General features: G+C 42.5%; 1 protein-coding gene across 2 annotated transcripts in view; it reads right to left on the reverse strand.

Annotated features, from left to right (window-relative positions):
* Nucleotides 1–14,810, reverse strand: part of LOC129853339 (DNA-binding protein Ikaros) — a 28,139-nt gene extending 13,329 nt beyond the window's left edge. The window contains exons 1-3 of one of the 2 annotated variants that reach the window (XM_055919282.1): nucleotides 14,491–14,810; nucleotides 9,542–9,595; nucleotides 9,226–9,348 (exon numbers count right to left, since the gene is read on the reverse strand). In XM_055919282.1, the coding sequence (XP_055775257.1) occupies nucleotides 9,226–9,348; nucleotides 9,542–9,595; nucleotides 14,491–14,770 (457 nt within the window). In that variant the 5' untranslated portion in view covers nucleotides 14,771–14,810. The remainder of the gene's footprint in view (nucleotides 1–9,225; nucleotides 9,349–9,541; nucleotides 9,596–14,490) is intronic. The other variant, XM_055919290.1, reaches the window with a different exon arrangement.
* Between the last annotated feature and the right edge of the window lie 946 nt (nucleotides 14,811–15,756).

A 15,756-nucleotide genomic window follows, 5' to 3' on the forward strand; every position in this document is an offset into this window, starting at 1 on the left:
ATTTATTTGCATCAAAGAAAAGAAGTGATAGACAACAATACAGAAAAAATGTAATAAAACATTTAACGGTGTGCAGGTGTGGTTGGAAGCCCAAGGGCTTATATGAAAACAATATCCAATACAATAAGTACAAAAATAAGAAAGATTTTTAAAACCGATAACAAAACCTACTAATTATGAATGTATAAATTAATTGATCAGTAGTCACACACACAAAAAATGTGCTTTGTTAAAGTGTGCGTGTGTGTGCATGTGTGCGTGCGTGCGGGCGTGTGTGTGTGTGTGTGTGTGTGAGAGAGAGTTACAGTACCAGTCAAAAGTTTGGACACACCTACTCATCAATTAATTTTTACTGTTTTCTACATTGTAGAATAATAGTGAAGACATCAAATCTATGAGATAACACACAATGAATCATGCAGTAACCAAAAAAGTGTTAAACAAATCAAATATATATTTGAGATTCTTCAAAGTAGGCACCCTTTGCTTTGATGAAAGCCTTGTACACTCTTGGCATTCTCTCAACCAGCTTCACGAGGTAGTCACCTGGAATGCATTTCAATTAACAGGTGTGCCTTGTGAAAAGTTAATTTGTCGAATTTCTTTCCTTCTTAATGCGTTTGAGCCAATCAGTTGTGTTGTGACAAGGTAGGGGTGTTATACAGCAGATAGCCCTATTTCGTAAATGACCAAGTCCATGTTATGGCAAGAATAGCTCAAATAAGCAAAGAGAAACAACAGCCCATCATTACTTTAAGACATGAAGGTCAGTCAATCTGGAAAATTCCAAGAACTTTGAAAGATTCTTCATGTGCAGTCGCAAAAACCATCAAGTGCTATGATGAAACTGGCTCTCATGAGGACCGCCACAGGAAAGGAAGACCGAGTTACCTCTGCTGCAGAGAATAAGTTCATTAGAGTTAACTGCACCTCAGATTGCAGCCCAAATAAACTCTTCACAGAGGTCAAGTAACAGACACATCTCAACATCAACTGTTCAGAGGAGACTGCGTGAATCAGGCCTTTATGGTCGAATTTCTGCAAAGAAACCACTAGTTAAGGACACCAATAAGAAGAAGAGATTTGCTTGGGCCAAGAAACATGAGTAATGGACATTAAACTGGTGGAAATCTGTCCTTTGGTCTGATTTGAATGATTTGAGATTTCCGGTTCCAATCGCCGTGTCTTTTTGAGACGCAGAGTAGGTGAACGGATGATCTCCACATGTGTGGTTCCCACCGTGAAGCCTGGAGGAAGAGGTGTGGGGGTGCTTTGCTGGTGATTTATTTAGAATTCAAGGCACACTTAACCAGCATGACTACCACAGCATTATGCAGCGATATGCCATCCTGTCTGGTTTGCGCTTAGTGAGACTATAATTTGTTTTTCAACAGGACAATGACCCAAACAACACCTTCAGGCTGTGTAAGGGCAACTTGACCAAGAAGGAGAGTGATGGTGCTGCATCAGATGATCACCCGACCTCAACCCAATTGAGATGGCTTGGGATGAGTTGGACTGCAGAGTGTAGGAAAAGCAGCCAACAAGTGCTCAGCATATGTGGGAACTACTTCAAGACTGTTGGAAAAGCATTCGTCATGAAGCTGGTAAAGATAATGCCAAGAGTGTGCAAAGCTGTCATCAAGGCAAAGCATGGTTATTTTAAAGAATCTCAAATATAAAATATATTTGGTTTGTTTAACACTTTTTTGGCTACTACATGATTTCATATGTGTTATTTCATAGTTTTGATGTCTTCACTATTATTTTACAATGTAGAAAATAGTAAAATAAAGAAAACCCCTTGAAGGAAAAACCCCAGGTGTGTCCTGGATACAGCCCTTAGCCGTGGTATATTGACCATGTACCACAAACTCTGAGGTGGCTTATTGCTATTATTAACTGGTTACCAATGTAAATAGAACACTAAACAAGTATTTTTGCATCATCCCGTGTCATATTGTCTGATATACACACAGCTGAGATGCTGTTTCAGCCAATCAGCATCGAGAACACAAACTACCAGGTTTATAATTATTGTTAATTTGACTTAAATGTCTGGCGTTGACATTGAGAGGCAGATTTAGAGATTAATTGTAGTTGTTTTATTGCTCTCATTGTTTGTCCTTCTCTGTGTGATTTGACACTTGCTTCCCAAAACAAGTAAATCAGGATGTGTGACTGTGTGACAAACACGATATAAAGTAAAAACCCTTTATTTTTTTACCAGGCATGTCAGTTAAGAACAAATTCTTATTTACAATGATGGTCTACACCATCCAAACCCAGACGACGGGCCAATTGTATGCCATCCTATGGGACTCCCAATCACTGCCGGTTGTGATACAGCCTGGATTTGAACCAGGGTGTATGTAGTGACGCCTCTAGCACTGAAATGTAGTGGCTTAGGCCTCTGCGCCACTCGGGAGCCCCCCTTCTTCCCATCCCCAATTTTGTCGCAATTTCCCCATACTGTATATCTCTGAGAAGCTGCAGCACAGCAGTAGAAGTTCCCTCTTCCTTGCTAGGTTCAGTGCTGTCTACCTCAGCTATGTGATAGTGAGTAAGAGAGTGGCCAGAGCGACAACATGAGGGTTGGTGTAGAGCACCGAAGCTCAGGTATCTTTCCAGAGACTTTCCATAACAAAACCCTGGGCTTATTCACTTTGCTTGGAAGTTAAAGAACTAAACACATACTTTTCAACACTGTAGGCTATCATATAAAATCAGCAAAAAAAGAAATGTCCTCTTACTGTCAACTGCGTTTATTTTCAGCAAACTTAACATGTGTAAATATTTGCATGAACATAACAAGATTCAACAACTGAGACATAAACTGAACAAGTTCCACAGACATGTGACTAACAGAAATGGAATAATGTGTTCCTGAACAAAGCGGTGGTCAAAATCAAAAGTAACAGTCAGTATCTGGTGTGGCCACCAGCTGCATTAAGTACTGCAGTGCATCTCCTCCTCATGGACTTCACCAGATTTGCCAGTTCTTGCTGTGAGATGTTACCCCACACTTCCACAAAGGCACCTGCAAGTTCCCGGACATTTCTGGGGAGAATGGCCCTAGCCCTCACCCTCCGAGCCAACAGGTCCCAGACGTGCTCAATGGGATTGAGATCCGGGCTCTTCGCGGGCCATGGCAGAACACTGACATTCCTGTCTTGCAGGAAATCATGCACAGAAGGAGCAGTATGGCTGGTGGCATTGTCATGCTGGAGGGTCATGTCAGGATGAGCCTGCAGGAAGGGTACCACATGAGGGAGGAGGATGTCTTCCCTGTAACGCACAACGTTGAGATTGCCAATGACAACAAGCTCAGTCCGATGATGTTGTGACACACCGCCCCAGACCATGATGGACCCTCCATCTCCAAATCGATCCCGCTCCAGAGTACAGGCCTCAGTGTAATGCTCATTCCTTCGACAAAAAGCTCGAATCCGACTATCACCCCTGGTGAGACAAAAACGCAACTCGTCAGTGAAGGGCATTTTTTGCCAGTCCTGTCTGGTCCAGTGACGGTGGGTTTGTGCCCAAAGGCGACGTTGTTGTCGGTGATGTCTGGTGAGGACCTGTCTTACAACAGGCCTACAAGCCCTCAGTCCAGCCTCTCTCAGCCTATTGTGGACAGTCTGAGCACTGATGGAGGGATTGTGCGTCCGGGTGTGCGTCCGGGTGTAACTCGAGCAGTTGTTGTTGCCATTCTGTACCTGTCCCGCAGGTGTGATGTTCAGATGTACCGATCCTGTGCAAGTGTTGTTACACGTGGTCTTCCACTGCGAGGACGATCAGCTGTCAGTCCTGTCTCCCTGTAGCGCTGTCTTAGGCATCTCACAGTACAGACATTGCAATTTATTGCCCTAGCCACATCTGCAGTCCTCATGCCTCCTTGCAGCATGCCTAAGGCACACTCACGCAGATGAGAAGGATCCCTGGGCATCTTTCTTTTGGTGTTTTTCAGAGTCAGTAGAAAGGCCTTTTTAGTGTCCTAAGTTTTCATAACTGTGACCTTAATTGCCTAACGTCTGTAAGCTGTTAGTGTCTTAACGACCATTCCACAGGTGCATGTTCATTAATTGTTTATGGTTCATTGAACAAGCATGGGAAACAGTGTTTAAACCCTTTACAATGAAGATCTGTGAAGTTATTTGGATTTTTACAAATTATCTCAAAAAGGGTCCTGAAAAGGGACGTTTCTTTTTTTGCTGAGATTACTTAGTAACAGCTCCAGCTTCATTGATTTTATACATTGGTAGAAAAGAGACGCTACATTTCTAAATTCACAAGCTATACTGAACAAAAATATAAATTCAAAGTGTTGGTCCCATATTTCATGAGCTGAAATAAAAAATCCCAGACATTTTCTATACGCACAAAAAGCGTATTTCTCTCAATTGTTGTGCACAAATTTGTTTACATCCCTATTTCTCCTTTGCCAAGATAGTCCATCCACCTGACAGGTGTGGCATATCAATATTCTGATTAAACAGCATGATCGTTACACAGGTGCACCTTGTGTTGGGGACAATAAAAACATTTTGTCACACAACACAATGCCACAGATGTCTCAAGTTTTGAGGGATCATGCAATTGGCATGCTGACTGCAGGAATGTCCACCAGAGCTGTTGCCAGAGAATTAACGGTAGAAATTAACATTCAAACAGCCTCCAATGGCGTGTGACCACGCCAGCCCAGGACCTCCCCATCCGGCTTCTTCACCTACGAGATCGTCTGAGTGGGGGTGGAGAGGGGTGCTGAGGACTATGTATCTGTAATAAAGCCCTTTTGTGGAGAAAAACTAAATCTGATTGGCCTGGGAGGGCTTCACCCCTGCCCAGTCATATGAAATCTATAGATTCGGGCCTAATGAATTTATTGCAATTGACTGATTTCCTTTTATGAACTGTAACTCAGTAAAATCAATTTTTGTTCAGTATAAAAAAAGAATACACAGGAAACACAGGTAACTAATAACAAGCCATTGGTGTTGGCTTAGATATCTAGTGTGGAAGTAGAAATAGCCTGTTGGAGGTTCCTGTAACGGGGCTTCTTTTCTCACTGCCTGATGAAAATAGGCCAGTGTGTGCTTGCTTCACTGTGGAACCAACCACATGTGTGTAAAACCACCGAAATGCCACACTGAACATGACTCCTTTGAGTGTGTCAGTGTTGATTAGGAGCACCAAAAACAAAGTGTACTTTTCTACTAGCCTTGAATTTTCGAGCACTCAAAAGCTTAGCACTCTGGGATGAAATTAACACGGTTGTCGTGAAGACTTAAAAACTCTAATGATTCATAGCGAAAGAGAAATTGTGTCACCAGAAAGACCTACTGTGACATGTCATTTTACTGTCTGTGTGACTGTAATGACCAAATATATATTTTAACAATTTAATTCAATAAGGCAACTTGTAAAGCATACTTGTGAGATGATATGTCTTGTACTCCCCACACAAGGGGAATACTTGTTGTGCTTGTTGAATTGTATGGGGCAATGTAGGATGAACCTAGAGATGCTTTGTAGGACGAACCTATGCTAGCTTTGGAAAGTGAATGGAAAACTGCAAAAAGCAACCTGGCTTTGAGGTCTTGAGCTTCCGTTATACTTTCAGCCTCCCTGTCTCAGTTACACTGTGTGCGATCTGCAATTCAGGCCCATAGCCTTTGTACCACATGATCCTGACAGATAATAATAACTCCCTGATGCATTTGGGGTTTATCAGCGAGCCAACGATACACTGCATAGATATAACAGTCACTTCCTCTCACACTGGTGATTAGATCTTCAGGGAGTGCATAGCAACACATACACACACACACACGTACACTCACACTCAAAGACCGACACATACAACAAACACACACACTATTGTCTATCTTTAGTCTGACCTCTCTCCTGATTCAGGACCTCTTCAAAATACTGTAAGACCAGAGATAGAGATGAAGAATCATTCAACCCGTCCTTAAAAAACAAACTCAACAAAGAACACAACACAGTAACTTTTGTCACTGATGACCTCTCATGACCTCAGTGAATTTACAAAAACATGTTGAAAGTACCATGGAATAATGTCTGTAACGACATTCCCAAATTGATCAACAAATATCATTCAATTCACTTAGGAAACGCGCGTAAAAATTCTAAACTGTCTGACTGTGATCTCTAAGTCATAGTCCCCATTGTGCATCAGTGAAGATTTGAGTCATTTGAGCTGTTTTTCCTAATATGTCAAATCTGGCAAGTGAAATGACTAATCATAGGCTCAGCCACAAAGACAGTCATATGGAGAAAGCCATGGCTGACTAGGGCGAACCACAGCAGCATCGGCCTGTGTTTTCCATGGCCTACTCTTCTATCTCTAGCTCAACTGCACACTTGCACAGAGCCCCCCCCCCCCCCCCCCCCCCCCCAAATGAGCATTTATGACCAAAATATCAGGAAGTAGTAGGGGCCAGTCCATGTAATGCTTTCAGAAATGTAATCAGTTGGTGGATCATGAATAAACCTTGGAATTGCAGCTGCTGGACGTGAAAGCCTCATCATGTCTTATGATGATTGCTCCGCGACAAATGCTGACAGACGTGTTCACATCAACTAAGTGAATCTTGATAAAGATACATGTGTACCTCATGATAGGTAAGGCAGTTACAATAAATTCCTGGTGCATGACGATGGGTATCCTTGTCGTAAACTATGACATGCTGGCAAGGGCTGGAGTTCCTTATGCGTGCAGCTGAGTTAAAAGCTTGACAGTTGAAGTGAAAGCGTGTGTGTGTTTGCAGGTGCGTTTGCAGTGCGGTGGTGCGATGCGCTGGGATGTGCCGTGCTGAACTCTGAACTTGACTCTGCTCCTGAAGTCTTTATCTCCTGGAGTGTTGAAACTGACTGACGGCAAGTTCTTCTCAGGAAACTCTTGCACACCCTATTTCAGTTTCCTCTGCTGTGACATGTTGCTTGACATGCGCCGCCTCCAAAGTGCAATGGTACACTACACCACACATCTATCTGGAGCTAATACAGAAGGAACACCATTCTAATTTTACACCACAATTTATAGTAACACTTACTATGTATTGTCGTTATCACAATGGATCACCGACACATCCCACAAAGATACCGTAGCTGTTGGTTGCATGAGCTACTGTACTTTTAGGCATAGAATAGGATATGCATGCAGGTAGGGCAGCACTAGGGGTGCTTTTCACAAATGTTCTCATGAAGCAACAATTCAAATTCCAAAACTCCATGTGGTAAATGCTGCCTGGTGTCCCCTGACATCCCAGTCATGTCCCAAGTTGAAATAAACGTGTACATCAACTAATGTTAATATTATGTCCATGATATTCCCTGGCTTGATTTAGTAACATCCTCATATCAAGGGCACATTAGCCATTCCTTAAGGTTTTGCACATATTGAGACGGATCGGAGAAATGTGCAACCTTTCCTGCCAATGACCTAAATGCATCGGTAACTTTTAGATTGCACGTTCCAAAGAACTATGTTTGGTTAAGTGCCAGATTGCAAGTAATGAGTGGATCTAAGGGATTGTTGTTACATGTGGCAACCGCTTGTTGGGATGCCATTACAACATGTTAGGTTACTTACAAAATAGTTATGTTACTGAGAAATGTCTTTTTATGATATGTGCAGTGAGCTCCAAAAGTGTTGGGACAGTGACAATGTTGTAGTTTTGGCTCTGTACTTCAGCACGTTGGATTTGAAATGATACAATGACTACGAGGTTTAAAGTGCAGATTTTTTTTGTCGAGTCTGTCAGCTTTATTTTGGGGGTATTTTAATCCATAGTAGGTGGACTGTTTAGAAATTACAGCACATTTTGTACATAGTCCCCATTTTAAGAGACCTAAAAGTATTGGGACATATTCACTTATGCTGAGTGTACAAAACATTAAGAACTCATTCCTAATATTGAGTTGCACCCCCTTTTGCCCTCAGAACAGCTTCAATTTGTCGGGGCATGGACTCTACAAGGTGTCAAGACAATTCCACAGGGATGCTGGCCCACGTTGACGCCAATGCTTCCCACAGTTGTGTCATGTTGGCTGGATGTCCTTTGTGTAGTGGACCATTCTGACACACAAGTGAAACTGTTGAGCGCAAAAAAAAACAGCAGCGTTGCAGTTCTTGACACACTCAAACCGGTGCGCCTGGCACCTACTACCATACCCTGTTCAAAGGGACTTAAATATTTTGTCTTGCCCATTCACCCTCTGAGTGACATACATACACAATCCATATCTCAATTGTCTCAAGGCTTAAAAATATCTTTTTGACCTGTCTCATCCCCTTCATCTACACTGATTTAAGGTGGATTTAACAAGTGACATGAGGGATCATAGGTTTTACGAGGATTTACCTGGTCAGTCTGTCATGGCAAGAGTGAGAACGTTACAGAGGCAAAAATATCATACCCCCCCCCCAAAAATGCTAACCTCCCCTGTTATTGTAATGGTGAGAGGTTAGCATTGGGGGGGGGGGGGGGGGGGGGGGGGGGGGGGGGTGTAATATTTACGCCTCTGTAATTTTCTTACTTTTCATTATTCACGATTCATTCAGGAGTATCCGTAATCATGGTGGCATCCACATGAATGTAGAAGTGTTTAGAAACATATTTATACTTATTTACAATAAAAGTTATTCCAAAATGACACAAAACATTATTTACCATTCATTTCTATTGGGCACAAAATTATCTGAAACACAACCCAAACAAAACAGCAAATGCATCCAACAAATGTATAGAGTCAAAGCTTGATGTTGTCATTGCGTTCTAGGAATATGGGACCAAATACTAAACTTTTGACTACTTTAATACACATATAAGTGAATTTGTCCCAATACCTTTGGTGCCCTAAAAGGGGAGGACTATGTACAAAAAGTGCTGAAATTTATTTTAAGTGTAGGCGGGTGTAACAAACACATGTATTGTTAATTATTCATGTATTCGTCATGTATTTCCACATCATTTTAAAAATCATCATTATTTTCATTATTATTAGCAACAACTTCTACTACTTTTGTCCTGAGGGTTTACATATTTCTGAAGGTGCTCTGGAAACGGCTAGGTTTTGAGGTACACAGGTAAAGGCTTGATGGATATACTGGTCTAGGTGTAGCAACTTAACTGGTTCATAGGCCTACTGATGTAGGAGTGGTGAAGCACGGTGAAACTCATGTGATCTGTCACTCACCCATGCCTTCTTTGTCACCCCTGTTGTTGTGTTGCAGATTGGAGCTAGCAGACAGGTCCTCTGGGATGGGCATGGCCTCGTCGTTCTCCTCAGACACATCATTGGGAGGGGGGCTGTCCCTGCCTACATGGGGAAACGCCAGCAAACCCATTAGTCACCAGAACATGGTTCATTATTGCTCATAAGATAGAACCAGAATTATCTATAATCCATTACATGTGGTATGACTGTGCCACTCAGCTTGGGCTCTGTGCAACTCACGCTGTGCTTCTCTGTTCTACCAGACAGTACCAGTTCTGAAAACAGAAGCTCTTACCTGGCATCTGAGACATCTCCTGTGCCTCCTCCGTCTCCATTCGGTGCAGGTACTCTAATGGGATAGAGAGACACAGATGTAGATGTGTTTAAATGTAATCAACGGCTCCGCAGGGCTGAAAAAACACAACATTATAAAAAGCCACAGCTGACTAAAGGGGTGACCTCTCTCTGTACAACTCCGTCACCCCGGCAAGATCACTCTTGTCACACCGAAAGACACACCACTGTCCCCCACATTACATTACAAAGAATTACAGACATTTTCATTACAAGTCTGACAGAGAGGGCGGGCTGGGAGAGTGGCTTGGCCCCGCATGATGGGCTATGGTGATAGGGGTGCTGGGAAGGGGCTTTCAGACCACATTTGTTATTTATTGTTAATTTCCTGCCACGTAATCATCCACAAATGCAAACTGACTGCCGCAAAATTAAGCAGAAAATTAACTGGCCCTAGGTCACTGAGGATGCGGCTGTTTGCCCGTGCCAAGCTTATCGTCGCTCGTGTTCGCTCTAATTTACTGAGCATGCATCGCTGAGCGCGCCACTACCCGAGCACAGACATGTGCGAGAGGAGCCACAATCAGAAACAAAGAGAGAGGAGAGGATGAAAGAGAGAGAGAGGAAGAGGGAGACAGACAGTCCGAGAGAGATGCAGAGCGGGACCCGGAAAGAGAGAGCGAGACAGAGAAAGATAGAGAGGGGGACGATACAGAGATAGAGAGGGGAGGGAACCAAGACAGACAGGGAGTGTGCCAGAGAGCGAAAGTGGAGAGAGAGAACCAGGGACAGAGAGATCGATAGAGGAAGGCCGAGGGGCCCCGAAGTAAGTTTCTCTCGCACAAGAGGAGGCAGTTTAGTGAAGAAGAGCACATCCCCTGGCCAGAGCCGGCTGCATATCTGAGGAGTCACCAGTGCGCGTGGCCCCATTAATAATGCATCCCCCTCAAGCCTGCAGCAGATGGGCACAACAGCCTCAGCCTCGGCACCGCCACTTCAAGAAGGCCCTTGGTGGAGCCGCTTGCCCGGCCCAGCCAGCCACACAGGGAGAAGTGAAGCTCCCTAAAATAGCGAAGCAAGCCCAAGGGAGAAGGGGAACCTAGGCCTTCCTGTTTTACTGACAGATGGCTCCACACATTTGGAACAAATAGTGGGAAGCCACCAAGCAGCCCCCGCCGCTGTCGCAACGCACAATGTTCAGCGGACAGGCGAGTCGAGGCTGAGGTTCCACAACCCACAGACACCCAGGACCCACGTGGGGGAGGTGGTGGGGGGTTGCCGAGGGGGTGGGAAGGGCAGAGGTCATTAGTGCAGGAGATGTGGCGCAGAAAGCGCAGTGGGTGTTGCGTGCTGGTGTGTGTCGATATAAGACTAGGAGGCCATGCCTGCGTCATCATTCTTTAGCATCTGGAGTTTGGAGGTCGAGAGGGGGTGGTATTCTCATGTGCCCTTTTTTTCTGGGCAGATGGTGCGAAGGGAAATACTGATGGTGTTGGTGGGGGACTTTGACAGAAGTGAGAAATGCATTCCCATGTTAAACCACAAGCGAGTTGTGTAGGCATGTGGAGAGCAAGGTGCATGAGAACATTCAGGAAGTTGTATTTTCACCCGAAGTGACACTGTTCTTACTTTTAGTATGCTGATGCTAGATTCAAGTCATTTTTTGGGGGACGGGGAGCATTTTTCACATCATACTTTTATTCCCTGTCTAAGGTTCACGGTAACGTTTCATTTTAAACCACAGGCGTTTGTGAAAAAAGATAATTAGTTGAATTTCTTGCTGTAATGTTTTTTTTCCATGTTGATGATTCTCAATATATTGTAAATTTTGTGGATGGTTTCATTCAGACAATATTCCAGAATGACACCACCTTCTAAAGTCCAGTATGACAAAACAAGGCCCTAACGGCAACAGCTGCTTTCTGAAAGTGCCTCATAAAGGGCAGGAAGAACCAGGGCAGTGGGTTTGAGTGCACTAACTAAGGGGAGGAGAGACAGGAAGAGGGCTGTGGGTACACAACACCCTCAGTCCTAACTCAAGGGATTGTGTGTGTGTGTGTGTGTGTGTGTGTGTGTGTGTGTGTGTGTGTGTGTGTGTGTGTGTGTGTGTGTGTGTGTGTGTGTGTGTGTGTGTGTGTGTGTGTGTGTGTGTGTGTGTGTGTGTGTGTGTGTGTGTGTGTGTGTGTGTGCGTGCGTGCGTGCGTGTGTGGTGTGTGTGTGTGTGTGTGGGGGGGGGGGGGGGTGGATGGATGGATGGAGGGGTGGAGTGGAGGTGGAGGGGCTGTGCAGAGCAGGGTGCGAACACATGAAAGGGAGCAGGGTGGAGACTGAAACAGCCAAACCGTTAAACAGCCAAAGTGGACTACACCAGCACACTTTGGATAATGGGAGGAAGTAAAAATGGACAGACAGGGTTTTAGAACATAAACTATAATCTAGCAACTCATATTCATCCTTAAATGTTGGAATATCAACAAAAAACATATGCAAATAACATGGGGGCTAAAACGAATGAATAAAACAGTCATATATGAAAATCAATACAATCTAGGTGGTGATATAGAACATCAGGCTAAGTTTTTCATACGTTTTTGTTGTTGGTGAAAACTAAAACAAGAAATGTATCATATCAAGTATTCTTACTGAAATGTTTTTGTTCCCAAACTATTATTAGTATATGCTGCTTCTGTGAGAAGTGTGATTCAAGACTGTACTTGAAAATACTAATTTGTTTCTCCAGAGAATTCCTTTTGACATATGGCATACAAAAAACAATCACTCATTTGGACAAGAAATTAAGAACAGTGGCTTTTGTGGCATTTTTTCCCCTAAAATACAACGTTATCAGTTTGATTAATATATTTTGATACTGAGATTTAAAAAATGGATATGACATTTTGTGTACTGAGTCCCACCTCATCCATTGCGGTGTTAAATAAAACAATATTTGTGCCATAACTCGCTCATGCCTTACCAGCGACCCACCTGTGGTTCCAAACCCACAATTTGGGGAACCATGCCCTACTACACTATACCACGTAATATAATGAACAGTCAAAACAGTAATCTTTTAACATTTTAGAGCGATTTCTCATTGGCAATTAAGGAAATGTGTCTCCATGAATTGAAAGATGATAATCTTACTGAGCAGATGTTTGGGCACCTATTGTAAGGGTTAGAATGGCTACATTACAGGGGCGAAAGGAGTTTCCTTATAGGGTCTTCAATTGCATCTGACACACTTCATTACACTAGTATTCAGTGACGATCATTTTAATAACTGTCTTTCTTTCGCTTACCCCTTCCTCAGTCTGCTAGTAATACGGAAGTGGATGTGTCCACAAGCATGTGTTTGCCGCATTTCAACCCTCCTCAATCCGAAGAAGCAGATACATACAATGTCCTAATTGTGCTATGGGGGTGGGGTGCAAGTCATTGCTTGATTTACTAATAGTCATTTCAATATACTAAATTGATTTCATATGAGGGCAAGTACATTTGACTAGTTGTTGTGTTTTTCATTTTGGATTCGTTTTTAAAGTCAACTTTGAAAAAGTATGTAGGCTACTACCATCAAATTGAAATGCAAGTGTTTAGCTGCCCTAAAAAAAGTGAGTACTTTTTAAGAACACCTGCTCTTTCCATGACAGACTGACAAGGTCAAACCAAATGAAAGCGTCAGTCAGTTTTTGCCCAGTGGGAGGCTATGTTAACAAAATTGATAATATTGTTATCAACACATTAAATCAAGTTAAAACCATATCCACATTGCTTTTGATGCTTTGTGAGTACAAAATGGACAATGCAGCAATGATATACCTTATTATTTTTAACCAAATTAATTAGACTTGAGTTGGATTTTGCATTGTTTATTTATATCGTTCTACGTTATAGGAATATAATAACCTACGAGTTAAAGTTTGTAGAATTATATGTCCCAATGCACAGAAGTGTGAGAAGTTTTGTGGACTTGTTTCCCCAATTTTTCTCTCAAAATGAATCTTCCATTGGTGTTTTTGTTGAATGTCAGTTTCACAACATGTTAACCGTTACTTGAGTCCTGCCCACCAATACTATCAACACACATGTTATATTCGGCTCAGACGAACCAATGATTGCGAACGTCTTGGGCACCGAGGCACCTTGAAACAGAATTTCGAAGTGTGTTTGTGTCTTTTTCATGTAACTTTGAGAAAGAAGAGAAACATATGACGTGTTTTATACTGTAGGCTACGTAGTTAGTTATAGCTAATTAGTTTCCGCGGTTTCATTGAGGAGTGTTAATATAATGTTTATGCGTTTATTTTAACTCAGGCCTACTTCGTTTGATTTGTCATAATATGAAGTGTATTTATGAAATAAGAACTCCAGCTTGAATGACATGAAGTAAAATAGTTATAATTAGATATTCATTCTGGATGCGCACAGTTGCAACAGGTGTTGATCTGGTACGAAAAGTGAAAGGAGTCTATGTAAAACTTGCAAACCACAAAAACGTATTTTTGTTTTAATATGAACCATAATTATTTTAGGCATAATCGTCAATGGCAAGAAGTATATCCTAATGCTTCTATATGGTCAAGATAATTGTGAGCAATTCCTGCAATCTCCAAAAAGGAGTATGGGAAAAGAGGAACATTTTCCATTATTCCATTATTTTCCTAAGTGCGTTTGATATTAACTACAATGCTGATCAAAATTGTATAACATTCATTAAACATGACAATTGCCCTTGACTTTTTGGTCAAATCCGTCACATGCGCCACTATACAAATACTCGCATCACAGGATTTCAGACGCTCGCGCACCTGCACCAGACTTCAGGACAATGTTTTCCAATCCGCTACATAGTTCATTTTTTAAGAGTAAGGCCCTTTCTTACTATTTAGAAATACGAATAAACGCTTTAAATTAGTTCGAAGTGAACAAGCATCGTGAAAGTTACTCTACCTGCTATTCCTTGAGTTTGCAATATGAAGTTCTTCCAACTCTCCCCCGCTCCATGTGCAGAAGTTCGAAGCGCCGCGGCAGCCCCATGGAACTCTGCCCTCGGTCCCTCCCCTCTCCACTGTACTTCCTCTTTCCAGCCTAACATTTCAATGTTTCTGTGCTCGACTGAGGCATTTTGCTTGCTTTTATCCAGAGGTCGAGTCTGCTTGGGGAGTGGAGGCAGCAGCCCTTGGCACTTGCTTTGTATCGTGCCAATAAAAGCTGACACCCAGTAGACCATTACTGGCAGCCATGCATGAGATGGGATGAGGCGCACAGGAGACTGGACGGTTCATTGTTTATTTATTTATTTCGTAGAGAAGGATGGGGACTCCTCACTTGCATATGGGCAGCTCCCCTTCGGTCACCTGTTCTGGCATCCTATAAAAGTCACAGCGCAATTAAAACGACAACTGTGTTGGTTTCCAATTATGTTTAAACAAATATTGTGACAGGTACACCACAACCATTGTGGACAGTTGCATCTTTCCATGTGCTTTTGTAACAACAAATGAATATGATCTCATATGCTCCCCTACACTTTCATACCATTCGAACACATTTCATTATTGAATCATGAATAATTCAGTGACATTATAGAAATGTAGGCTAGTAGGCCTGTGCGCTTAATCATCCAAGGTTTTCCATTGTTATCCCAGTAGGACAGAGACCTTTGAGGTGGCAGTGGTTTGCTGAAAAACGAGAAAAATAGATACGTCTCTAGATCAGGTGATGCTAACTGAGGATAATGCTCTGGTCTAGAAGTCTCATTTGAAATCATTTATTCCAAGCAGCTCTGCGATTGAAAAAATGTGAAAGAGAAGTCAAATGTATTAAACACCTAATTACACTTTAAAGGGACTCCTAAAGACAAGCAACCAATTGACTCATTGCTACTGTCTCATTGATACTGTATACATACTGATTTGTATCAGCTGCTTCCTTGTTTAGGAGTACCTCAGCATGTCCCCCCATTGGCAGACTGGGCAGTGTGGATGGATTGCACGAAGAAGTGCTGCCTCTCTTCGCCAAACCCCCCCACCTTTTTACTCATGTCACTACTATATAATTGCATTTTTGTTTAGTGCACTGAATTAAAGTTCTGCCAACATAGTAGCAGCATTTTAGCCAACATATTTTAGGGCACATTAACTTTCGTTTTTTTTTCTTCAGAAAAATCATAGTAGTTTGTAAATGCATATTTCAAAAACGAACTTGTTAAGGATA

The sequence above is a fragment of the Salvelinus fontinalis genome, chromosome 1, assembly GCF_029448725.1.
Source record: "Salvelinus fontinalis isolate EN_2023a chromosome 1, ASM2944872v1, whole genome shotgun sequence".
Lineage (NCBI taxonomy): Eukaryota > Metazoa > Chordata > Actinopteri > Salmoniformes > Salmonidae > Salvelinus > Salvelinus fontinalis.